The 26,873-nt window shown below is 42.0% G+C and overlaps 1 protein-coding gene across 1 annotated transcript in view; it reads right to left on the bottom strand.

The window, feature by feature from the left end:
• The window catches only part of PEPD (peptidase D), a 215,007-nt gene that overhangs the window by 186,737 nt on the left and 1,397 nt on the right, over nt 1–26,873 (bottom strand). Inside the window, exons 2-3 of the mRNA XM_090063288.1 lie at nt 19,237–19,420; nt 13,446–13,573 (exon numbers count right to left, since the gene is read on the bottom strand). Coding sequence (XP_089919414.1) covers nt 13,446–13,573; nt 19,237–19,420 — 312 coding nt within the window. The remainder of the gene's footprint in view (nt 1–13,445; nt 13,574–19,236; nt 19,421–26,873) is intronic.

The raw sequence follows: 26,873 nt of genomic DNA, 5'->3' as shown, positions 1-26,873 counted from the left end.
CAGGCCTACAATTACCCACTTTGCCTCCTTCGTGTTTTTTTAAAGACTGGATTTCTTCTGGCTTTCTTAAAATGCCCGCAGTGTCCAAGAGGTACTGAAAAATTAGTACTGGCTGTCCAGAGAGGTCATTGGCCAATTCTTTTAAAGCTATTGAACACAAATTATCCACACCTGCTGATTTTAAAGCATCTAATTTTAGGAGCAGTAGTATTGCAGCTCACCTATTACTATTGGAATGGAAAGGGTTGTCATAAGCATGCGATATGAGTTCATTATCTTTCTCCCCCCCACCCCCCCAGTACAGAACAAAAATATTTACTAAAATACTTTTCCCTTTAATAGGAGTAGCATAAATTATAACTCGGCCAGCCTTCTTTCTTTCCCCTCTTTGATCCCATGCTATTCTTTGGTCTTGAACTTCCCAATCCATTCAGGTACATTTAGCATATCCTATCAGTTACATTCTCTTGTTGACCTACAACACAGGTGAGAAGCATCAGTGCTGAAAACGCTGTCATTTTTATGTTTATATAAGAAGTATCAATCATTTTTGGAGTACAAAATGTAAAGGTCAAAGACTTGATGCAAGAAAGTTAACTTATATCTTAGTGATTTATGACCACTGTACAACCGAGCAGTAGGTAGCCTGATGGTTATGCAGAAGTCTGTGTTGCCTTTTCAGCTGGTCTTGTTTGTATACTACAATTATGCACAGAGAACTGTGGGCTTACTGCACTACTATGTCTCTAAAGAAAGCAACAGATACATACTAAAGCAAGCTCAAATATCAGATAACGTGTCGCCTGTGAAAGGAAGACATTACATTAATACCACACAACATGGACAACAATGAAATATTCCAGGCTGTCTGGCCACCCGCTTGCTTACTGAATATGCAATAGTGCCAAATAATAAGAGCCACCTGCAATTTCCAATCGCTGAAGTCTGTCTTCAGCTAAAAATACCATTGTCATTCATTCAATTTACTTTAAAAAAGGTTCGGTAATACCTTCTAAATGAAAGTCAGCAGCCATTTTGAGATTCTATTAGTGTCAGGGAGAAGGACAATAAGTTCTGACGCCAGGCAACACATGCCATACTAAAGACTGGTTTAATGCGATTAAAATGCAGATCCATAAGCCCCGTCCACCGCCTTACTGCAGGTTAGCCTCAGCATTATCAAAAAGTGATGATATTACAAGTAGCAATTATAAATAAAATTAACAAAGCAGGAGCTAAAAGCAGAATAGATACCTACATACTAAACTAGAGTGTAAAGAAACAGGCTATGCAAGTTTTTCAAAGCAGAGCAATCTGAAAGTAGTTTCTTAAAAGCTCCTGCACCTCTTATGCACATTATGGTCTTAATTAAATAAGAATGTATGGAAGCTCTCAACCCTCTAATGAGAGCAAGAGAATTCAGAAAGCTTTGACACAGGAGAACTAAAGCTAGAAGGGATACAGGAACAAGAACATTTCTGCCTAAAGGAGAACTATGCATTATTGTGTTCAACAATGCCCTTACACCCACTCCAAATTCACTTTGGGTACATACAGGCATTACATTTAATAACCAAGGTTAGATTGATCTAAATGTCCATCTGTATAGGTGTTCCAAGGGGTTAAACTGGCCAATCAGAAAGGGTAAATCCAATCTCGTGAACACCTGCATATATTTACAGCACAGCCCCAGGGCACTCACACCAGCCCTGGGGCTGTGCTAATCCCACTCCTGGATCCTGACTGGGTTACTTTTAGCCCTCCAACCCCTACCCTCCCCCCAACAGAACCATCAACCCTCCTCTTATCCCACTTGTTGCTCCCCCCACCTGGAGTTACTTATATCAAGATCCCCGTGTGGCTCCTAGAAGTGGCAAAGCATGTGCATGCCACTCCCAGGAGCAGCGAACTGCTGCATGCACCCTCTCCTGGTCTAGGGGCAGGGAGCTTACTTTCAGCGGTCTACCCTTAAACTGGGTGCAGTAAATGCTACACCCTTTCATTTTAGAGCAACACATTGTAAATGTTCATTTTATTATTAGTTTGGTAGGACTCGAAGGAGCGGATTTCTAATAAGCAACCTATGTGCATATACAAGCCCACCTATTGTGTCTTCATGCAGTACTGGCAATTACAACCGCATAGGTGAGGAAGTCATTAAAACTAGTCAAGTGGCAACTGCCATTCCTACTGTGCAGATCCATGCTCACACAAACACACTGTGAACACTGAATTCAAATTGCCCAAGTTTAGCTTTCTGAAAATTACACTCCAAATGGCCAAAACTACAGCTTTCTCATCCTTTATACAGAATGCATCTAAACTCAGGTGGAAATTACAATGAAATTGCACAGGGAAGAAAAGAAATCAAAAAGGTTAGTGATGATTAAACAAGCTGAACAGAAACAAAACAAACTACACAGAACTGAAGCAAGTGGAGAGAGGCAAGAAGGACACTTTAATGTTGTCAAGAGAAATTCACCAATAAACTCCCTCTTCTTTATGATTTCATGAGGTTAACAGATGGCAAAATGTTAACCAAACAAGAGGGTGTCAAGAACTGCTAGAAAAACAACATGGGAGGTTTTGCAAGATACAGAAAACATTCTTGACCTTGTCCAATGAGGAAAAAAGAAGGGAAGCAATCACGTCTGCATCCAAAAGGAATTTCACTTTTATAAACAAGGGAGAAAAAGAGCCAGGAGATACAGAACATAAAATAATTTAAATGGGCTCATACCCAAGCTACTGATTAGCAGTAAAAATGAGCTTTCCCATTTCTTTACATTTGTTTTAAGCCATGAAAGATTAACAAACATACATGCAAGAAAGCTGTTTTCGCTTGTTGCTTTGATGTACCCCACAAGAAGTGTGATTTTGAGAAGCCAATAAACAAAATGGACTCAAAAAGGAACTGAATTGGCAGGCAAATGTTCAGCCTGATGCTTCTGACTAAAAAAGGCAAAGTAATCAAATTTGCAAGTGTAGCCAGGTCTTATGGCTGAACCCAGTTACGTGTAAGAAGTGAGAGAGAATACAGGACTCTTAGACCACATAAATACATTACTTAAATTAGAAGGTGCATCACAGGCAGGTTCAGGGAAGTGATACTTCCCCTTTATGCGGCATTGGTAAGACCACAGCTGGAGTGTTACATCCAGTTCTGGGAGTAGCACTTCAAGAGGGATGTGGATAGCCTTGAGAGGGTCCACAGGAGAGCCAGTCATATGGTTAGGGGCCTACAAGGAGAAATTGAGGGACCTGAATCTCTTCAGCCTCAGTAAAAGGAGGCTGTAAGGGGATCTTGTGGCAGTCTACAAATTTGGGGGGGTGGGGAGGCAACTGCAAGGAATAGGGACATTTTGTTTACCAGGGCACCCCTTGGGGTTACTAGGAACAACAGCCATAAACTGATGGAGAGCATACATTATACATTAGACTTTAGGAAACATTTCTTTATGGTGAGGGCTGCCAAAAATCTGAAACGGGCTTCCAAGAGAAGTGGTGCTCTCCTGTACCTGGACAAGCACCTAGCTGGGGTCAGCAGGGCAGGGGGTTGGATCTACTGAGGTCCTTTCTGACCCTAAAAATCTATAACATCTATAAATATAATACAAGTCTATAAACAATTTCTGGACTTGGTAGACTGTACGACACAGGAATTAGAAACAATTCATTAAAGGAGCCTTTCACACCTCACGCTGGTCATAACGACTGACCAAATTCTATAATGTGATAATTGTTTGACGTATATGAAATTATAGCAGAATAATACACAATAGGGGCCCATCAGTTGGGGACATCTGTGCATCCTTCAGAAATAGATAAAACAAAAAGTTAAAACTTATCACTTCTTAGCTCTAGGGTATTTATGAAAAGCTGAGACCTCAGAGGAACTGCCTGTGGCTTAACACAGTCTCTTTAGATTTGTTTGAGACGAATGTTTGACTGACTTTCAGAGAAGCATAACGCTGCTCTTTAGATTCTATTTAGAAAAGCATCTCCCCAGAACCACCCCCCCACATTTCGGCATGCCACACCAACAGTGTATTATAGCAACTTCTAGAGCTGTCAAAGAAGATGGATCCATTTCTGCCATCTTCCATGGTGCTGGTATACAAAGAAATAGCACTAGACATTTTGACAGAAATTTACAAGAAATAAAAAAGAGCTCAAGAAGAAAAGCAAATATCATCCTCATTTTACATACGAGAAATCCAGGGCACAGTGGTTAAAGTGACCTGCCCAAAGCTGCACAATAAGTCACTAAGCAGGGAACAAAACCACTATCTACACCTCCCTGCCCAAAGCCCTTTCCACCGAACCATGATGCCTTCCCAATTCAGGAGATCACAGAACTTTGATATTCAAGGAATAGGAGAAAAAAGTTAAAGTTCAGATATTTAAATGTAAAGACTAGAGGGGGAATACAATGAATTAATAGAATATTTTTGCCTCGTTACCCAGTTCAGAGCTCATCTCTTTTTTTCCCCACTAGGTTTGCCTGTTACTCTATATTTTCTCCTCCTTACCCAAACAATCTGATTTTCCCTATTTATCTACCTAGATTATGGTCTTTTAGGAAGCATTATTCTAAAAAGTATCTTAGATCTCTCTCCCTCTCTGTATGGGAAAGTCTCAGCTTGCCGTAAGAGAAGCGGGGGAAAGACTATAAGAAAGGTAGACAATGAGCAGCAACTGAGAAAAAATGGAGCAATACAGGCAGTGATAATAGTACTACTATATAGATTTGCTTTTACTTTTCCTTCAAGAGTGCATATACATAAACACCTCAAAGCAAGGGCTTACCATTTAGGATTTTTTACATTTAAATTTTGGAAATGGACAACACTAAGCAAACAGCAGGAAGGCCTCTTGTGAAAGAGTGGTGGTAGTGGTGAGCCTTGCTGGAACACTCATAAAATCTCCTCTAGGCATTTCTTTGTCTGCAACTGACCTTCCAAATAAACAGCCTTTACATCCTTGAATAAAACCAGATGGCATGCTTCCTCAGAAAAAACCCAGGACTCACAGATACAACTGAAATGTGATTAGTTCAGTGCACTGCACCAGACATTCCTGCTAGCGCAGTGAATTCCAATATAAAATAAAATAAAAGTGACCTGAAGAAAAAGGTCTTGCATTCAAAAAGCCTGTCTAACTATTCCAGCTACATAGCTGGCCCAATAAAAGATATGACCCTAAGAAATCCTTGCTTCTCACAATATAAAATAAGGAATACTGGGGGGTGGGGGAAGGGATTAAGGATACTTACCTTGGCACTACAGGTCTAGCAGGAGGCGAGGGAGATATAAACTAAATAAGATATAGACTAAATAAGACTATTATTTAGACGTTTTAGACTAAATAAGATGCAGGCAGGCAGGCATCTCTCTGCAACGTTAATCCTTGTAATGTGAAACAAGCACATCACTTTGCTGTTATGACTTTCTACATTGGTTAAAACATTGGGAGCTCAAGTTGTGACTGATTTTCAGAAATTCTAGGCACCTACAGCAGTTTCCGCAAACGATACCCCATAACCCTATGCATACAGCAAATGGCAGATGAGAGAATAGGACTCAGGTCTCTCACTGACCCTTACCCGTACAGAAGCTGTGACGATACTTTTTCAAATGGTTTCTAGGGTAGAGGGAGGAATGGGTGAGGTTCTGATAAGACTTGTGTAACAGGAGTATCACTATTGGAGCCTTTCTATTGGTGACTCCACCCTCCTGTCATGGACCAACCTCCCGCTTACTCACCTGCCATGTCTTGATCTTAATTGATTGATGTAATTAGAGGAAGGCTGCCCACTTTATGTGCCCCGGTGCCAAGGGGCACTATCTACGCCTCCTTTTCCTTCCCTACACCGCTGCCCAAGTCTCGAAGATGGTACTGACGGGGTTTTGACCTGGGCCCTACTGTGACTTGGCCCTCTCCTTTAACTCCTTGGGGCTTCTCGCAGCCCCCTTCGCTCTGGGGCTTCCCACTGCCCCCTTGCTCTGGGGCTGGGGTCAGTGCACCCCAAAATGCCACACCCTCTCTGGCACCAGGGTCCCCATGCTACCGTGGAGCCCCTATGAGGCCTCGTCCAACCCCTAATAGCCTCACCCAGTCCTCCAGTGAAAACAGCAAACACAAAAACACAAAGCCCCTGGGCTATAACATAAAAAGCTAGACCGTCTGGCCAAACAACATTCAATCCCTACCAGGAAAACACTCCGACACCCAGCAGCGACCACGGGCTGCTCACGCAGTCAGGGTTCTCCCCTGCCTGCTCTAGCTGAGCTCCTCCTCTCTTAGCTGCCAGAGGGGAACTGCCCTCCTGGCCTCCCGCCTGGGCTTATATGGGCCAGGCCCTGCCCCTTCCTGTCAGCTGGCTCCCCAGTGGTTGTCCTGGCAACCAGCAACTGTTATTCTGGCTGTCTTGGTAACTGGCAGCTGGGCCTCCCTCTTCTTGCCACTAGGGGTCTCTCCCAAGCTGTTTTCTGCTCTCAGGCACACGGCACCTGAGTGCTCTGCGACAACTTGTAACTTGCAAAATTGTGTATTTCTTGTTAAAATTATATGAACAGTAAAGTGGCCACTGGAAAGTGTGGTGTTGTGTTCTTCTGTTTGTATCTTGATAATTTAGTTAATATAAGTCTATTTATCAGTAGGGACCTACTTAATTTGCGGTTTTGCAGATTTCATGGAAACTGAAATCCGGAATTGTCCACGAAATCAGCAACAAAAAACAACTTAATACATATAAAATGCTGGCTCCCCAGTGGAAGCCAGCAGTCCTTGCTGCTGGGAAGGGAAGATGCCAGCTGGTGAGGTGACATGAAGGGCAGTAGACAAGATGGCGGTTGCCCTCTCACTTCCCCCCAACCTACTGGGACCTTTCTGCCAATCAGCACCAAGGGAAGGGGTGTTGCAACTTCTATACTAGTAAGAGTCCAGGAGAGAACAGAGTCCCATTCTCTCATCTGCCATTGGCTGTATGCATGGAGTTACGAGGTATCATATACAGGGGGGCTGGACTCGATCTCACGAGGTCCCTTCCAGCCCCTAATGTCTATGGGATCTATGAAATTTGTAGAAGCTGCTGTAGGTGCCTAGCATTTCTGAAAAATCAGTGACAACTTAGGCTCCCAAATGTAGAAAGTCATAATGGTAAAGTGATGTGCATGTGCTTGCTAGACACTACAAGGATTGACACTGTAGAGCTTTGAAGCTTACACATACTGCTGCAGCATAATTCTGAATCAAGATAGCTACCAGTCAAAGACAGCTTCTTCATGAAGTTGTGTTATTTAAAATGGAGTGCCTGAATAGATTAACACTTCAGACATTAAATGATTCAATAGTATTTTAACATTTCCAAAAAAAATCAGGCAAAACTGTATATAAATATTTGCTCAGACTCCTTTTAATATCCATTACTTCTGTGAAAACATGAAAGAGTTAAAATGTTTGTTTTCATGAAAACTGTTCTTTATATATGGCAAGGCAATTAAGTTATTTTGGCATGTGCTCCACACAAAGCAGCTGCTGTACAGTATGTTTTACTTTACAAAATAGCTTTAATCAGCACACTGACTAGTTCTGTCATTTATAATTAAGGAGAGGTAAATGGCAGGTGCAGCATTAATTAGTAAAATTGAAGTCTCTGTGAAAGATATGCAATTATATCAACTTAATTCTTCCTAAGTATATAAAAAACACCTAACAGCTTTCCACCACAAACTTGACTAAGAGATATACCAATACATTTCCACATTCAAAAATGCTTGCAGCCATGGATTATGCTTGAAATTTTGAAAATACCTCATTCAAATCAGAGATTACAAAAACAAGGTACTCATATAAGACATCCTGGGAAACTCTCCCCCCAAGACAACAACAAGGCGGTGGAATCAATGGCATGATATAAAATAGCACTCCTCGGTGGATTGCTGGGACAGGTCCTTTAACCACGGAACAGCCCATCCTGGTGCTAGGACATGCTCATGATCTGACAACCTAATTACCGTATATATGCTGTCACTTCAGACAGCAGTGAATCCACAGGTCCTTCTTGAAACCACCACAAAATTGTGCCATATCCCAATACTGGCTTCTGTTCTCATTCCCAATACAAACAGCAATTAATAAGAATTCTTCCTAAGACTTTATGGCTAGGCCTACACTACAATCGAGATGTGCAGCTCCAGCATGTGTAGACTTACCTGTACTAACTCAAGTAGACAACAGTAAAACCTCATTGTACAAGTCTGCCTAGCAGCTTGGGTACTTACTTGATAGCTGAAACCCATGCTGTCAAAGTGCCACAGATGTCCATACTCCGTTAGCAAAAGCATCTTTCACAAACCCTCATTAGCATTCACCCTTCCCGAGACATCACTTCATTGTTCTAGTTTCAGCCAGACTCCAGTTACCTCTGCTTCACCGAAGTAGCATGCTACCTCTACCACCCCGCTGATATTCAAGCATTACCTTTTGCCTCCTCAAAGCCTTTAACTTATGAACTCTATCATCCCCGCCTCTGCATGCATCACATTTTTGTACTTAATGTCCCACTCACTATATTTGAAGTTCTGCATCAGGATAATGTTAGAAAGCATCCATTAAAGTTTTGCATCAATATTTCAACAGTTAATTGATACTGCATTAGCAACCAGAAAGCTCACTAGCTTGAAAAGCAGCAAAACAATGGATGGAAAAAGATTGCAGCTGGTGATATTAGGGTAATTATAATATTCATGATTCCACTTGTAAACTAACACTGTCCAACTGTAAGCAAATTCCGTCTTAAACACTATTGTTTTTGGCCAAAAGAGAAAAAAAGCAAAAAAGTTTCATTTTGCAAGATAATTTCTTCTCCCTTGTCTATCTGTCCTGCTGTCCACGGAGTAAATTTTACCTTACAAATCTTTATGTAGATTTTCTTAAATGTATAGCAAGAGGGGGTTTAATAGCTTCAACCTTGTGAAAAAGCCACACAAGGGCAACAGCTGTATATAACATTACAAACAACAGAAACTTGCCCAGTAAACAAAAGAACTGCATAGCAGCCAATACAGATGTTCTGTATGAATTTTAAGGGACTATTAAGATTCATACGCTCCACACATTTCTGTCTCAATACAGTAGAGAACCTCAAACCTGTCTTACATAAATATAAAAGGCAATGCACCAGGAGACAAATTAAAAGCTCTTTCCAGTATGGACTAGGACACTAAATGTTACTGATATATTTAAGACCCCAGACTACAGAGGATTATACAAAGGTGAAAAGGATTTACATTTCTCTGATGTTAAATGACAGGCCTCATCAAGGGGTTGATAGTACCTTTCAAATGCACGTAGAAGAGCACTTTCAAGGCAAACTGCAGTAGATAAACAAAACAGAATACAAGGCAAACTCATTTGCTGTTTCTCTTTCGATGCTAATTTTGACTTAAAATTGAGTCTTTAGGGAAAGAACACAACCCCTAGCACTGTGCAGTACCCCCTGCCAACTAGCTTATGAAGCAGAACTGCTACTGACTCACAAATGAGTTATTCATCCACCCTTCTGACAAGTAGAAAAGGTACATGACAGTGGCTGCCAGAAACGAAAACAAGAATCAAACAGGATCCAGACAGGGTAGGGAGAAGAATCTAGAGAACAAAAAGATGTGTTGATAAAAAAAAAAACCCCACTCAATTGTACTCTGCCAGGGAGGATAATTACAATAAACTTTTATAAAAATATCTTATTTAAGAAATCTATAATTCAGCAAACAAATTGATAATGAGAGTTCGCAACATTAGACTGAGGCAGCTGCACTCTGCGTGCTACAATGAATACTACTTTCTGCAGCAGCACAACATGAGAGATGGATACAGATTAATACCTAGATGGCTTTTCTTTTCATAGACACTTGTGATCAGTGTGGGAAGGAAACAACTACTCTGAATTAAAAGAACACAAAATTAAATAAGTAAATCAAGGAAAAGAAGGAAAAGCTTTGCCTTCAAACAAGCAAATAACCAATACTAGGGAACAAGGTTTATGTCATACATATGACAGTTAAAGGCGAATCTAACACCTTGCTGAACATGCGCATCTTTTTAATGTTAACATTTCAGATAATAGTATTCAGACTCTAAAATGATCATAAACAATTTCAGTTCCAAGGCAGCTCTAAGACAATAATACACATAAAACTCTCTCAGAAGACAGCAGCTATGTCCTGCCATATGGTCTGACACAGTTTAGCATATGGAATTGGCTGCAACTATATTCTTTTTCTCAAAATTAGCATTAAAATACAAGTAATAGCTCCAATTAAAAACAATATACCCTCAGTGCTCAAAATATTAAATCAGAATCAATTCTAGATTGTAAACATTAGAAGCCAAACAAATTACAATTTCTCAGACATAGTCTAAATATTATTAAGATTCTGGGGAAAAAAAATGAATATAAATATGCCACTACACCCCAAGTGCTGTAAGTTTTGAGCACTTTTTACTAGAAATGTGAATTACTATGTCTGAACCTGGAAAGACAGGTGCTTAAGCCTTTCACGCAAGAAAGAATGAAAAGCTTAGTCTCCTAAAGGCTTCCTGGTTCTGCAGCCAGTCTGAGATGCAGAATGCCTGGGTTCAAGTACTTGATCTGCAGAAACCTTCCTTTTCTGACTTTGACCTGCAAACATCCTTCCCCCAGCCCTCTCTTTAAGAATGAGTAACCCAACTGACTTCCACAGGCCTATTCGTGCAAATAATAAGAAGCATCTTCCTATGCAACTGAAGGCTCAGGGTCCCGCTCTGCACCTTTAAAGCCCATGTACAAAACAGGGATATTTCCTACTTGGCAAGAATATTGCAAATATAACATCTTAATGTTCAAACTGAAAAGATATAGTGGGCTCAAAGCAAGAACCCCAAAGTATTAAAAACAATCAAGCACCATGGGAATCTACAGGACTGTTTTATGGATGACCAAATATTTGCAACTGAGCACATTATGGACACATATACAACTCAAAACAGGACAAGAAGGAATTTAGCTGAAAGTCCTCTAGATTCTTTAACATGCAGAAATCCCTCAGAGGGAGCAGGGGGGAGAGCCGAAATGAATTTGAGTGCTCATTGAGCACCATTTAGGATGAGATCCAAAGAGACAGACTTGTAAGCAAATGTCAGCATTAGCATTTTCAGCACCCCCACACTTCCAAGCACACTCATGGTAAGCCTGGGGGTTTGTAACACCTAAGTAACATTTAAAGAAGCCTGCAAAGGTTTACCCAAAGAGCACTGCATTGTTATGCTCTAAAATAAAAGCTTTGCGATTTTATGCTTTACTGACTAATGCATTAAATGAACTAATGGAAGGACCAGTAGCCCTTAGTCCAGAATATTTAAGACTCTTGAAAAAGGACTCCCAAACTCCTAGCTCAGCAAGATTCACAACAGAATCAACATTAATATGGCGATCAAGGTGACCCAGTTTTCATAGTTATCAATACTGGAAAAACAAAGGAAATATTAATCTTCATGCTTCAGATTTAAGGTAAGCCTTACCTATTAGAAATCAGGATGGGAACAAAAACAACTTCCCCCACATGCTTCCCTGAAGCATCTGGACTTGGTCAGTCAGAGAGAACACCAGGCAAGATGGATCTCAAGTGCAGCAGCTCCCATGTTACTAGGATAGCAAGGGTGGAAGAATAGAAGATCCACTTGCCAATCTCCTCTAACAAACTGCTGTAGACTCTAGTGGGAATTAGTACTGCGTGTTAATATTAGCTATCATAATACTAACTATGACAAGAATAATGCTAAGCATTTTACAAAAATGAACGATGCAACTCAGAAGCATATACATATGCTACATATCCTACAAGTGGGAATTAGCACTAGAAACGTGTGTGTGCGTGCACGTGCATTCAGGGCACGTGTACAGATGCACATGCAGTACTTCTGAGTTGCATCAATCATTTTAGTAAAATGCCTAGCACTGATGTTGTGATAGCTCCTGGGCTGCCTGCACACTTCTCCCTTCTTAGGGCCTTACAAAGTATGCTGAGAATCATCTTACAATGTACATGTTCTTGCCTAACCCAGACCTAATTACTCATACTCTCTATCCATAACTCAGGGAGAAGCTGCTTATTTCCTACCAGTGAGTTGGGAGAAAGTGCCTGGTTTCACAGCATGGGCCTCTCTGGCTTTGACTGCGCCCCTTCTCGCATATCAGCTTTTCCACCGACACCTTGGGCAACCTTTCCTCTTTCACCCCAATACCTGCTCTGCCCTTCAGTCCTATGATTAAACAAATGAGCATCTTTCCATTCCTTTTTCTCAGTATTGACCAAACAGCCCTCCTACCAGGTTTGCAGATGAAGATTTTCTCTTCAGTGCTATAAACCTAGCTGTTGTATGCGAAGGGGATACCCCTTATATAAACCACAATTTCAGGTTTCTTGCATGGTTTCCTCAGCAAATTTTTTACAGACTTTTTTGATTTAACTCTGTGCCTTCAGGCAGGCAGCAGTACATAATTGACTGGGGAAACCAGGTAGGGGAGGTTAAGGTATATTCTGTCACCATGCTTAAAAGTAGTAAAGAACAGAAAAGCTACCACATCCCCACTTAGTCCTGAATCTCTACATTCAAAACAAGAGGCATGTGTGAGACAGCCTTTAAATGACAGGAATGTCAGACTCACATCATAATTATAATTTAAGGTTTGAGCCTGTGAGCTGCTCACAAGCCTCAAGGCAATCCACAGAGAAACTGCTCAGCTCTTCATGACAGCAGGTACTTATATACATATGTTATACAGGAAACTTCACAACACCGTTTTCACTTGGAATTCTTTTATACTGAGTTTTATTTTAAATGCAAACAGATCAAGTAATTTACCAAAGATCACATGATAAATTAATGACTGAGCCAGCATCATCAGCGATTATGCATCAATTTAATTTTTTGTCATCTTGAACAATATAACAGCCTAAGTGATTAAATATTCTGATTATTTATATGTACTGGGTACACATGAAATAAGCTTCTTTAAATTTAGCTCCATTCTTCTAAAAAAATCATGCTTCAGACAGCATGTCACTGCAAAATGATCTCTTTGCTGGTAATCTCAGCAAGGAATCTAAAAAACAGGTTTAAGCAGATACTGGGCTACCTCTTCACTATTAGGATAGATCTCTCCAAGTTAGGGCTGAGGTAAATCAGGGCAGCCTAGAAATGCACGCTGCATACATTCCTAGTTCTGTAACTAAACGGAAGATTTCACATCTTCACTGTGGTTAATCCAGCACTTCTTGCTATTATTAAAATCACCTCAAAACCTGAGGTATCAACTGATTACATTATGCATACAGTTAACAGCTGCATCAAAATTGTGATGTAAATGGTCTATATTGAGGGGAGGGGGAGCAATGCCTTACTTTCCCATCCAAATCGCATAGCTTTCAGGGAGTTTGGGGACAAATAGAATCGATTTTCCAGTATCAACATCAACTGCTCCATAGCAGTCTGCTTCAGTCACTCCAAAAGTCCAATGGAAATAAGATTCCTAAATAAAATACAAAAAAAAAAAATCATTACAGAATAAATTCCTCACTTCTCCAGCCCCCCAAGACATTAATGGAATGCAGCACAGTGACAATAATCGATTAATGATATTGTATTTAGTTGAATATACAAGATAACCCTTATATAAGATGACCACCCCAATAATTAGATTCTGTATATGGAAAATTTATAAACTTGTTCAATTTTTCAACTATAGAATCTAATTATCACAGGATTGTCTTAAAATCCTTCCCCCTCCAACTGCTACAGTAGGGAAAACAGGGCAGAAGCTGCAGAGGGCAAGCACAGGTGGGACAGAAGGCAGCTGTGGGTCTGATTCTACCCACAACTCAGACTCAGGACCAGACACAGAACTGTGGGAATTGCCTACTCCATGCCCCTTTCCCCATTCCTCCCATACTTTAAAACAGGAAAACTTGTTAATTTTAAATAAGGGATCAAAAACACTTGACCTTGAATAAACACGCATAGTAATTTGTATTGTGCATATACGCAAATTGCTATGGGTACCTACAGCCTCAGATCACCCAGAATTGATCATGTTAACTTGTTGCAAACTGCTACAAGTTTCAGCACAGGTACTCCATACACACACTTTTATATCTGCTTATACATAGTGCCAACTGTGCATGATATCAGTCCAGAGCCAAATGGCTCAGAATAGTTCATTCGGCTCTGCCCCAGAAAAGTCAATGGCATTTCAAGCCAGGGTGACCCCAAACCCCCCGTTTTCCTCAGTACGTGTGTATACTCCAGATATCCCCAAAGGATTCACATGCTAATTAGCACCTCCAAAAATTGATATGCACGTGAGGCATGGGGCTGCCTGGTCCAGGTCCACCCCTTGCAGGGCAGGGTCACAATCACATGCAACAGGCTGAGAGGGGCAACAGTGCCCCTCATCTACATAGTAGTATAGTAAAGTTTGCCAGACAATTAAGGCTAGTGAAGAAACAGTAATCATGGCAAAACAGGAAAGAAAGGTCCTGTTCAGTACGGCTGTGCGAAATGGCAGCATTCTATTTCAACCAGCATTTCGATTTTTGACGATGTTAACAGCGTTCTGTTTCAAATTTTGTTCTGATTCGAAACATAGATTCATAGATATAAGGTCAGAAGAGACCTTGCAGATCTTCTAGTCTGACCCCCAGCCCTGGGCAGGAGAGAAAACTGGGCTCAAATGACCCCAGCTAGGTAATCGTCAAGCCTCCTCTTAAAGACCCCAAGGTAGGGGCCAGCACCACTTCCTTTGGAAGTTGGTTCCAGATCCTAGAGGCCCTGACTGTGAAGTAGTGCCTTCTGATGTCTAGTCTGAACCTACTCTAACAACTTACGGCCATTATTCCTTGTTACTCCGGGAGGCGCTTGGGGGAACAAAGTCTCTCCCATTCCCCGCTGGTCCCCCATAGTAAGTTTATAGACAGCCACCAGGTCCCCTCTCAGCCTTCTCTTGTGAAGGCTGAAGAGGTTAAGGTCCCGCAGCCTCTCCTCATGGGGTCTGCTCTACTATCCCCGGATCATGTGAGCGGCCCTCCTCTGGACCCTCCGAATGCTGTCCACATCCCTCCTGAAGTGCAGCACCCAGAACTGGATGCAGTACTCTAACTGCGGCCTGGCCAATATCAGAGGGGGAGGATCACCTCCTTGGCCTTGCTTGTGATGCATCTCTGGACACACAACAAGATGCAGTTAGCCCTACTGACCATGTCCTCGCATTGGTGGCCCATGTTCATCTTGGAATCAATAATGACTCCAGGATCTCTTTCTGCCACTGTGCTTTCGAGAAGAGAGTTCCCTAACCTATAGGTATGCTGCTAGTTCTTCTGCCCAAGTGCAGCATCCTGCACTCATCAGTATTGAACCCCATCCTATTCTCATTTGCCCACCCCTGTAACCATCGAAACGGGTTTGCTGTTTCAAAGTTTAATGGGGAAGATCGAAACAGCCTATAAAACTTTAGACACAGAACTGCAGGAATTGCCTACTCTGTGCCCTGATTTGGATGAATCTTGCAGGAATGGTAGCCCCTTCTAAGGCCATGAAGCCTGCCAAGTTTTAAGGAGATAAGTGCAGGGGGGTTGGGGAAATTGCACCCCAAAGTCTTGAAAGTAAAACTCATGTCACATGTACGTGTGAAGCCACAGCGGGGTCAAAACTGCAGGCACGCTAGTCCCTGCTGAGGAAACAAAGCCTGCCAAGTTTCAAGGAGATAGGTGGAGGGGTTTGGGGGAAACTGTACCTCAAGCTGCGGACAAGGAAAACTTGTGACATGGGTGACACTCTGTGTGTTAAGGCACAGCAGGGTGAAAGCTGCAGACCTGCTAGCCCCTGCTGAAGCCTGCCAGCTGTCAAGGAGATAGGTGCAGGGCTTCTGGGTTCTGGGGCCCTGCCCCTGTAGCTGCTGACAGGCAAAACTTGTGTCATGGGTGCCTGTGGGACTGTACCCATCTTGGGGCAGAGGGGGGTGAAAACTGCAGGTCTGCTAGGCCCTGCTGCAGCCACGAAGCCTGCCCCTTGTGTTAGGTTCCCATCAGTATGGTTGTCCAATATGGGCCATGTGTTCTACAGGCATGCTCAGTGTTGGCTGTATTTAGTCAAGTTCATAGCTGGTTTCCATGACTGAACAAATGCTGCTTCAAGCAGCAGTTTAATGATAGATAATGTATTTAATGGGATTTTCTGGTATGTGAATATAAAACCAGGGGTGTTACTCCCCATGCTGACTGGGGGAGAGGGACCCCATTTTATATTTCAGCAAATACTGTAACTTAAATTAAATTACTTTTGCTTTGAAACCTGTTTTCTTTTTCAGATTACACAATACTTCAGACGGTAATTACTTTTTCAGTGATACAAACATAAAGACAACAAAATGAAATGGTCAGATGAGGTGGGGGAAAAGCCAAACTAAAGCAAAAACAACAGGCTTATTATGTCTTCTGGGCATAGCCTTAAGGTGAAGCAGAGTTTTGGACAAAATAGAAAGGAACAGAGCACATTTCCTTGGAAAGGAGGCAGCAGCAATAAAAAAAAAACGTAGCACAGGTGACCATAACCCTTAAGTCAAGTTATTTTACATTGGGAAAGAAATGAACAGAACTTGGAAAGGAGGCAAAGAGAAATGACAAAAATGGTGAGGAAGAGAAAGGAAAGGATAGTAAAACCTTATAAGAACTATGCATCATTCCCTAAAAACAAGGGCACAGCCACCTAATGAACTGTAAGGCCCATCCTGAAGAGGCCTTTGGGAGGAGGCCAAGCTGGCAGCCTGGAGGTGGGGGGTCAGTTTTGCGGAACCCAGAAACCACAGGGTGATGACCTAATGCATCTGCTGATCGGCCAAAAATACGAAAAGGGGAACTGCTTTCAGCAACTAATGGATCTGGAAAAAAACCCAGAAATAACAGCTGTGGAAATGGGAACACGGCAAAGCCCAAGGTGACCCTGCTTAGCGGCAAGAGATGATCTAACCAATAAAAGGTGATGAGGCTAGAAGCTTCATGTGATTGGAAGGGGCCATGGGGACAGGAGACAGAAAGGTATAAAGGTCATAAGAACAAAGTCTTGGACGGAACTACTTCGGGGAGGACAAGGCTGAGGACCCGATAAAGGAGGTAGTCTCGCCACCCTGGATGCAGGGTGGGGTTCCCGAGACCCATCTAGACCTCATTTGGTAACTGGCAAAGCAGAAGATAGTAGCCTGTAGCAAGATAACCTACTAAGCTTAAATTCTAACTGAAATCATTCAATTACGCTGAACTCCTTCTGAGGACTAGCCCAATATGCTCAGCATGAAATTAACTAGTGATATGGTTGTGGCCTGAGCCAAAGAACTGTAAAGTTGCTTCTGGAAGTCAATTTTGAACGACACTCAGCACACCTACACATGAAATTTGTGAGACACAAACTCTGGCACATATTGCACCAGAGTTTATTGCTCCTGGGTGCCACATTTACGCATGTGCCCAGAACCACACCATGTTGAGCTGGGTGGCTGGCAGAGAGCCCGGGGAGTCAGTCTCTCAGCCCAACGCTGCTCCGTCCCCAGTCAACATCCTACCGAGGGGCTGGCTGTGGTACGAGGGTGCTCCAGTGTGGGGCTGGCCAGCAGGCAGCTCCCTGCAACGAAACACCCTCATTCCCCAAGCCAGCCCTGTCAGCATCTACACGTGCATTTGCTGTGCACTAAAGAATGCGGCCACAGCGTAGTACTTGTGTTTACGAGTACTAACTTACAGCAAATTTAATTGGTCTCCTGCATCCAAAAAGGGATGCACACACAGATGCTGAAACTTTACCACGATCTAATTAGACAACTCCGCAGTAAACGTCTTGTGTAGATACAAACATTTGTAGTAAATTCTAACTTGTGACAGTATATACTGGTAGGTAGTTAGTAGGGCCGTCCGAAGCTTTGGTTACTGATTTGATTTGGTGGAGATTCGGCCACGAAGATTCAGCCCGATTCGGCAGCCGAATCTCCAAATCCAAATCAAATCAAGAGACCCTTTAATCTCTCTGAATGGAATCACAGGGATTCAACAATTCGGACACAGACACAGCTTTAAAACGTTTTTTCTACATACCTCATGGTACCCTGAGGCTCATGAATTCTGAGATGCTAGGGCAGATGGAAGCATGGGGCTATCCCATGGAAGCATGGGGCTGTCCGCAATGCACTCAGTGGCAGACCTGGAAGTGGACCAGGAGTACTTCTGGTCCACTTCCAGGTCTGCCACTGAGTGTGCAGGGGACCGTCCCCCTACTGCCCAGCTTGGCGACTGGTGCCTCCTGGGTCTGCACCCAAGGGGGGTGCAGGGGTACCAAGCATGCAGGGGCACCTCCATGCTCCTGTGAGACACTCCATCCACCCCACCATCTCAGCGTTCACAAGCCGCACCTCGTACCTCAAGGTATGCAGAAAAAAAACATTTAAAGCTCTGTCTATGACCGAATCGCAGATTCTCCGAATCAGCATTGAATCTTCAGATTCGGACTCGGCTGAATTGAACTGGGACAATGATCTGAATCAACTAATCAAATCGCGGTCCCCCAATTTGGGCCAAATCCGAATTGAATACAGCCCGTTTCACACACTCCTATTAGTTAGATTATCTTTAAATGTCAGCAGCAGTAAGAAGGCTTCATTAGAATTTATACCCCTAATGAAATGTTAGGGTCACAGTCAGAAGATTAAAGTTTCTGTGACCCAGGACAGACATAACGCCTAAGTTAGTCTGAGGACAAACAGCTCAATTTCTAAGTTCATTATTATTACTGGGTATCCACAGTGTGGTCATGCCTAGAGATCTCAACCAGGTCTGAAACCAAACTGGGTAACATGCAGAGAAAGAGTACATAAGCTATCAAAAGAAATAGGCTCTCTATGCTCAACATGAAGAGAACAGCCCCAAGTCCCAGAGAACCAACATCAAAAACATGCTAATTCAGAATTTAGTCAATAACCTTCTACCAGAAACAACATGGGAGCAAAACTCTTTAAACAAGGGTGGAGTGAAACAATCTAAGGGAAATGTACTTCTGAAATAAAGGGGAGGAGAAGTTAAATGAAGAGGCAAAATGAACAGCTGAGATAAAGCGCAAGTCGAAGTTTTGTTTCTGCATATAAAGCCTAAATCTTACCTGGCGGAAGACAATGCCAGTATCAGTACAGTATCTCTGGGCATCCTCTCCACCCTGCAACAGGACGATGGAATTCTTCTGGACATCCTTATTCTGCCTCAGTCGATCACACAGCCGCTTTCTGTTTAGGGCAAAGAGTGCTGCTGGCACTTTCAAAGTTTCTTTTCCCAGCCAAAAACAGGGTCTAGAAAAGATGTTTTAAAAATCAGTAACTGTCACAAGGTAACACACTAGAAATATCACTGAGGGGCACTGGGTTATTTTAAAATTAACACACAGAGGAAAGTTAAATCACGTTTAAGATTAGTTTGTAACACATTCATTTGGCTATAGAAGTCATGAGTGGATCTCTCTTTCTCTACTCACTACTGTATGTGGCATTTAGGAAAGAAAGACTGAAATAATTTTTAAAAATGTAGTCATATGAACAGTAAATGTAACAGTGCGTATAAATGGTTTCAGTTTTAGTCCATAAAATGTCACATGAGTTAGTTAAATAAACTATTAAACAAACTAGAAGTAAAAAAAAAAAAAAAAGATGTACAAAATGACTATAATGTCAGGCTGCAAAGATATTAAGATTATGCGCCCCAAATCTGCCCCAAATCGAGGACAGTGATAAAATTTGTTGATTCAGATCACTGTCCTCAGTTCTATTCGGTGAATCCGAATCTGAAGATTCAATGCGGATTCAGAGAATCAGTGATTCGGCGATAGACACAGCTTTAACAGTATTTTCCATATACCTTGAGGAACCCAGCCCAGCTTGCGAACATTACAATGCTTGGGCAGATAGAGCGTCCCACAGGAGCACAGGGGGGCCCTCCATATGCTCGGTGGCAAAGCCAGAAGTGGTCTGGAAGTGCTTCTGATCCACTTCCAGGTCTGCTGCCGAGCACGCTGGGGAGCACTCCCCCCACACACACCCCCTCCTGTGGGACGCTCCATCCGCCCCAGCATTGCAGCCTTCACGAGCTGCCCGGTACCTTGAGGTATATAGAAAAAACACATTTAAAGCAGTGTCTAGGTCTGAATCTCCAAATCTTTGTAATCTCTCTGAATCAGTTCAGAGAGATTACAGGGTCCTTTGATTCGATTCGGATTTGGAGATCCAGCCACCAAATTGGGCCAAATCTCTGCTGAATCTAATCAGAGACCGAAGCTTCGCACAGCCCTGAAAGATATGCCATAACAGAGCAAAAATGAGAGACAGGAAAAAATGAGTTGCTGAAAAAATAGAAAGGTTATGTTAATACTGACAAAATTACATTAACAAATACTATGCAGCATCAAGAGAAAGCTACAGCAGGTCAACCAGTGACAGAATGGAAAAAGACAGCAGAAGTACATATAAATGACAATGTTTTTGATACATGCATACTGTTTGCACAGAGAAAATTAATGGGGGGATAGGAGGGGACACAAATAAAGCTCAGTGTCCCCAAGTTCAGTGCCTGAAGCTTGGTTTCCCCAAAGTTTGTGGCCTACAGGACTCAAACCCAGAGTACCAGTGACCTACTAAATGCATGAAGTATCACATGATGGAGCTCAGAGTGAAATATCCAAGGGCTAGAAATACCGGCACAGACATCAGCCAAAGAAAAAGATTGTGAGATGAGCAGACCTTCAGACAAGGAAGGAAAAACCATGTAGGCCTGTGACCATGGAAACAAGGTAAAGAAAGCAACCAATTAATGGAAGGGGGGGGAAGAAACAAGGAGTTAACTTAGCATGCTGGGTGGTGGGGGAACAGGTACTGATGGGATGGCACAGAAAAAAGGAAAAAGCAGCTGGCCCAAAGAAGGAAACAGAATTGTGACCAGATCCAAAGGACAGAGGAATTAAAAGAGAACAAAGACTAGATTTGTAAACAGAAATGAAAGGAAGAGTGAAAGGAAAAAAGACCAAAGAGTAAGATTAACACAAAACAGGTTTATATATTGCTGTGCTTCTGCTTGCCTCAGCATGCTAAGGGTATGTGCCCCAGGGGCTGGGGTAGCAGAAGCACATAGAGACACTCTGGCCAGAAACCAGTGCATCTCTCCAGAGGACCAGCTTCCAGGTTACCTCAAGCCATGCCCTGCTTCATTTCCTGATCCCCCTCCCCTCCTAGGCTTTTTTGGGGGGGTTGATAGCTGGATATACAGATATCAAATTTTGAGCCCATTTTTCATTCGCAGTGCGCCTTTTGCAGCATCTCAAACTGATTTGGGATGCTGCAAGAAGCACATGCGCACTCATCTGGATGCACTCTTTGCATTTATGGCATGCAAGACAGGTCAGTGTAGACATCTGGCAGACAGTTTTGGACACACAATTAGCTGAAAACTCAGGAGAGTGGACTTAACGCAAGCAACCCTTCTCAATCCTAAATACTACTGTACAATCACTGGATGTTTCTCTAGAACTGGGTCAATTTCCACAAACTAATACTATTAATACTAATACTATTAATTATAAATAAGCAATCCTAGCTATAATCCTTTACAAATTTTCTGTAGTACTTCAATTTGTTTGAATTATGTTTAGGTTAGGGATATAATTCTTTAAAAAGAATCAGTCCACCCAAAATATAGTGTTACATAAAGTTGATCTATCATGGTTTAGATAAGATTTTAACTACATCTTCGCACTATGTCACTGCCTAAATTAATTATTTTTATTTGACTACTCACTATTTTACCAAGAGGATCTCCTTTTGTTCAAAAGAGGCAAAAGTAATTCAAGCATTTGAAATCCTATAAATGTATATGATGACTCATAATCTAGTTGTGGTGAATCCATAATTACATATTTTAGAGTTTTAGCTCCAGACATTATGGTTGCAGTTGGTTTTAATTTACTATAGGAGTGATTTCATCAGTTGGAAGGAAAAGAATCTGAGGTAGTATTCATCCATTTTATATTTACAATAAAGAAAAAGTGATCTTGAGCTTCACAACAGCACTCATCTGTAGTATTAACAATAAAAACCAATGATTTAAGTTCAGCTTGTTCAATATAGTTCAACCTGTTTCCTGTCAGCTTATTGAAGACATTCTTCTTAGCAGCTGGAAGGTCATTTTCTATCAGATACAATGTTTTTAAGAGAGATGATACTAGTGCATTCAGTTACATTGTTCCTATGGTGAACTGTTGCTAGGATGAGAAAAATTGAACCAGGTTAACCTTAAAGTACTAAAGCAATGTGCCTTCATGTATTAATTATTGTCTGGCTTTCATGGAAACTTACAAGTCTGAAAGGTAACCTTTGATTTATAACTATGTAGAACAAACTCAGGAAAGACATTATCATCAGGAACCTAAGCCAAATGATTTCTTACTGCAGACACAGCATAAGAAAGCTAATAAAATTCTTTTATTTTACTTGCTTATAACACTTTGATATAACAGTGTAAATAGTTTTAGAAGGTGAAAGATAGAATACAAATCTTCTCTAATCTGACTTTAGGATAGTATTATCTAGGAGTTCAGCACATGATGCACAGAGTTCAAACCTGATTATTGATAAGTTTAGGGATTTATATATAGTTCACTAGCTGTGAGACACAACCCAAGTGAAGAAAAGACTAAGCTTTCATTGTAGAATAATCCCAGCCATAGGAATGTGTAAAGCAAGTCTGCACAATCCTGGCAAGATGTATTTTTAAGATTTACAACATTTTAATTTTAAATAGAAGTGAAGGGCTAGCTTTTCAGGTTAGAGCCTGCTTTGTATTATACTGCAGTAATGCATGCTGGGCTATATAACAAATTTACATAGTCCAAACAAGATTACTCAGGCCAAGAGTGATTGTGAAACAGAAAATAATCTAGCATAGATTCTAATAAATTTCATTTGTCCTGATATCAGCATAATAGGAAAAAGAGGGCATGCATACAGAGAGACCTATTCAGATGCTCTTACACCACAATATACAACCATACGGACAAAGGGAAAAAGAAGGCACATCATGCCTGACCAACCTGATTGCCTTCTTTGATGAGATGACTGGCTCTGTAGACATGGGGAGACCAGTGGATGTGGCATACCTTGATTTTAGCAAGGCTTTTCATACGGTCTCCCACAGCATTCTGGCAGGCAAGCCAAAGAAGTATGGGATGGATTAATAGATGGTAAAAACCTAGTTGAAGCATCAGGCTCAGAGGGTAGTAATCAATGGCTTGAGTGCCCCAGGATCAGTCCTGGGGCCAGTTTTGTTCAATGTCTGCATCAATGACCTGGAAGATGGCACAGAGTGCACCCTCAGCAAGTCTGAGGATGACACCAAGCTTAGGGCAGCAGTAGATACACTGGAGGGCAGGGCTACGATTCAGAGTGACTGAGACAAATTGGAAGACTGGGCCAAAAGAAATCTTGTGAGGTTCAACAAGGACAAGTGCAAAGTCCAGCACTTAGGACGGAACAACCCCATGCACTGGTACAGGATGAGGGCTGACTGGCTAAGCAGCAGCTCTGCAGAAAAGGACCTGGGGGTTACAGTGAACAATAAACTGAATATGAGCCAGCAGTGTGCCCTTGTTGCAAAGAAGGCCAACAACATACTGGGCTGCATCAGTAGGCGTGTTACCAGTAAGTTCAAGGAAGTGATTATGCCCCTCTATTCATAACTGGTGAGGCCACACCTGGAGTACTGTGTTCAGTTTTGGGGGCCCCACTACAGAAAGGGTGTAGACAAATTGGAGAGAGTCTAGCAAAGGGCAACAATAATGATTTGGGGGCTGGGGCACATGACCGATGAGGAGAGGCTGAGGGAACTGGGCTTATTTAGTTTGGAGAAGAGAAGACTGAGAGGGGATTTAATAGCAGCCTTCAACTATCTGAAGTGGGGTTTGGAGCCGGACTGTTCTCAGTGGTGGCAGATGACAGAACAAGGTGCAATGGCCTCAGGCTGCAACAAGGGAAGTTTATGTTAGATATTAGGAAGAATTTTCTCACTAGAAAGGTAGTAAAACACTGGAAAGGTACCCAGAGAGGTGGTGGAATCTCCATCCTTGGAGGTTTTTAAGAATGGCTAGACAAAGCTTTGCTTGGGATGATGTAGCAGGGGATGGACTAGATGACCTTCTGAGGTCCTTTCCAGCCCTCATTTTCTATGATTTTATGACATTATAGGCTGGCATGGTAAAGCAGCCACTACAACAGAGCACAAGAAAAAATGCAGGTGTTTGGCGCAGCTTGGCTCACACTTTCCCCTTAAAGGAAAAACATTAACCTTTACTTGAGGGCTTTATGCTGCATCTGCAGTTTAAAAAAAATGTTTGATCATCTCCCTCATCAGCACATATCCCCACAACCTGGACTTGATAGGATGCTGTTAGGATTGCATTTTAAAACTTAATGGCGATTATGATTAACTTTTTAATCACATTCAGACCTTTGACTACCAAGGACAAGCTCCAACTGTAATAACTACTTCAGGCTACAACAATACTTGGAAACTTCAGTCTAATTTATTAATAAAACATCCTTTATTAGCAACCTAACATGTCCGCCAATGCATTAAAATCCAAGAAATGCAACCACTTCGGGACCATTTTATGGGGATGAGGGCAAAGTTGTGGACACAGTGGTACCTAAAAGACACCATCATGTCATTAGGTGGCCCTGCCAGAGATTAACTGACATCAAAATTTGAACTGAAAAGCACAGCTAAGAAACAGTGCTCCAAAAATACTATTATGTTGAACTTTATTTTGTGACTTTGACAACAGAACGCTATTAGCTAAAAATGCTGGATTCCCATAGCAAGTTTTGTAGGACACAGCAGGTTGAGCTAAATGTTGGGGGTTTTTTGTTTTTTGTTGTTTGGTTTTTTTGGGTTTTTTTTTTGGGGGGGGGGGGGGAGAGCAGTTCTTGCAAAGTTCTATTCAGCAGCTCAAATTCTTCCCTGAACACTTTATAGAGTACACAGCATGAACTCACATAACCTTGCTAGCCAAGATACCAAATGTCCACACTGAAAATTATACAGAGTTAAAAGTTTGGTTTTGTGGGAAAGGGGCTGAATTTTTTTAATACAACAAATTGCCTGGTGTGGTCTTTTTGTTTATTTTCCTCTTTCTTCTGTTTGTTCTTTTCTCGGCATTTAGGTACCACAATGACAGGCAACCCTGCAGAAGCCTAGACAGGCTGACCACAATAGGAGCAGAATCCATTAAAGTGTTGCCCAAATTAGTGGAATCAGGCTCCATGCATGCCCATCTATTGTCTTCTTTCCACCTTCAAATGCATCACTTCCCCCCCAACCCACCCCACTTAGGCTACATAAGAACCCCCAAGAAAGCAGCCTGCTTGCCCTTAGGGCTGATTTTCTATTAACAGCAGTGACACTGAAAAGTGATGTCGGCAGCATTTAGGAATGCAACACTAAACAGGAATTTCAGACACAGCAGGGGTATCAAAGATAGGGGCATGGCAGATCTGGCCTCTGGAGCCCTGTCATTCCAGTGCTGCCTATGCATCTCTGACAAGCCCCTGTGCACCACAAGCAAAATACACCTGGGACTGGAGCCAGCAAGCACACCGCACATGGGGCTGGTCTAGGACACATGTTGCACATGATGCCTGCACTGGACCAGTCCTGTACACTAGACCCAGTAGCCATCTGGATCGGGGCCCACAGACTGGCCCTGTGCACTGAAGCAAGAAAGCTGGGCCAATCCAGTATAAGTGCTCCATCCAATATATACCCTGGACTGGTCCCATACGCCACTGGCATGTGCTTTGCACACTCGCATTGTACTGGCCCCATGCACTGAAACTGACACACAGAGCCAACCTGTGGGCCCATTTCAGCCTCAGCCCTGCACACCTCATGGGTTGGATGAATTTGACATCCCTGAAACACCAGACATGGCAGTCTGTTGACTGTCTTACCACTTAAGTGGTACCTCATAGGCAGATGAAACTCACTTGATCTTTATGTACTTACACCAACAGCTCAAAAACCAAAAGAGCTGTTTTTGTGATGACCTAAAACCAGCTATGCTACAATGACTTTCGACTTCCTGACAAGATTGGATATTTTTGATATATGCTACTGAGCTGGGAAGTTACATGGATAAATTTGGTCATTAATCCTACAGATACTTATATCCACGTAATTCTGTTGATTTTATAATCTAAGAAATAAATGTGAGTAGTCCCATTGATCATATTTATTGTAATATAATACTTGCATAAAATTAAAATAGGACTGTTTTTTCTAAAGACAACTCTCCAAGCATTTGTTTCATGTGCATTGCAAGAGACATGTAAACATTCACCCAGTCCACACCAGTGAAAACACGACTTTATAATAGAATTAGAACAAGAGCTCCTTATACTCAATACCATACTGAAAGTGAATGCAGCTAAGAGCATGAAGATATAATCTTTTTTAAAAGTGCCTCTTTCTTTTATCATAGACATCCTGACATTCAAAGCTTATCTGAAGTTTGACTACTTTCAGAAATGTTACATTTTGTTCCTGTTGGATCTATCTGATCTTATCAAAAAACCCAGCAGGACTCAAGAATCCTATTGTATTTCTGGGTCTTCCACTGTTTCCCAGCAAGTCTTTTAACCTTCCTGTGCTTCAGTTTGCCTATTTGTAAAACACACATAACATTCCACTGGTATTGAGTAGCCAGGA

The sequence above is a fragment of the Crocodylus siamensis genome, chromosome 9, assembly GCF_052110815.1.
Source record: "Crocodylus siamensis isolate JL-2025a chromosome 9, ASM5211081v1, whole genome shotgun sequence".
In the NCBI taxonomy this organism is placed as follows: domain Eukaryota; kingdom Metazoa; phylum Chordata; order Crocodylia; family Crocodylidae; genus Crocodylus; species Crocodylus siamensis.
Note: the sequence above shows the minus strand (reverse complement) of the source record. Positions and strands in the feature narration are given on the sequence as shown.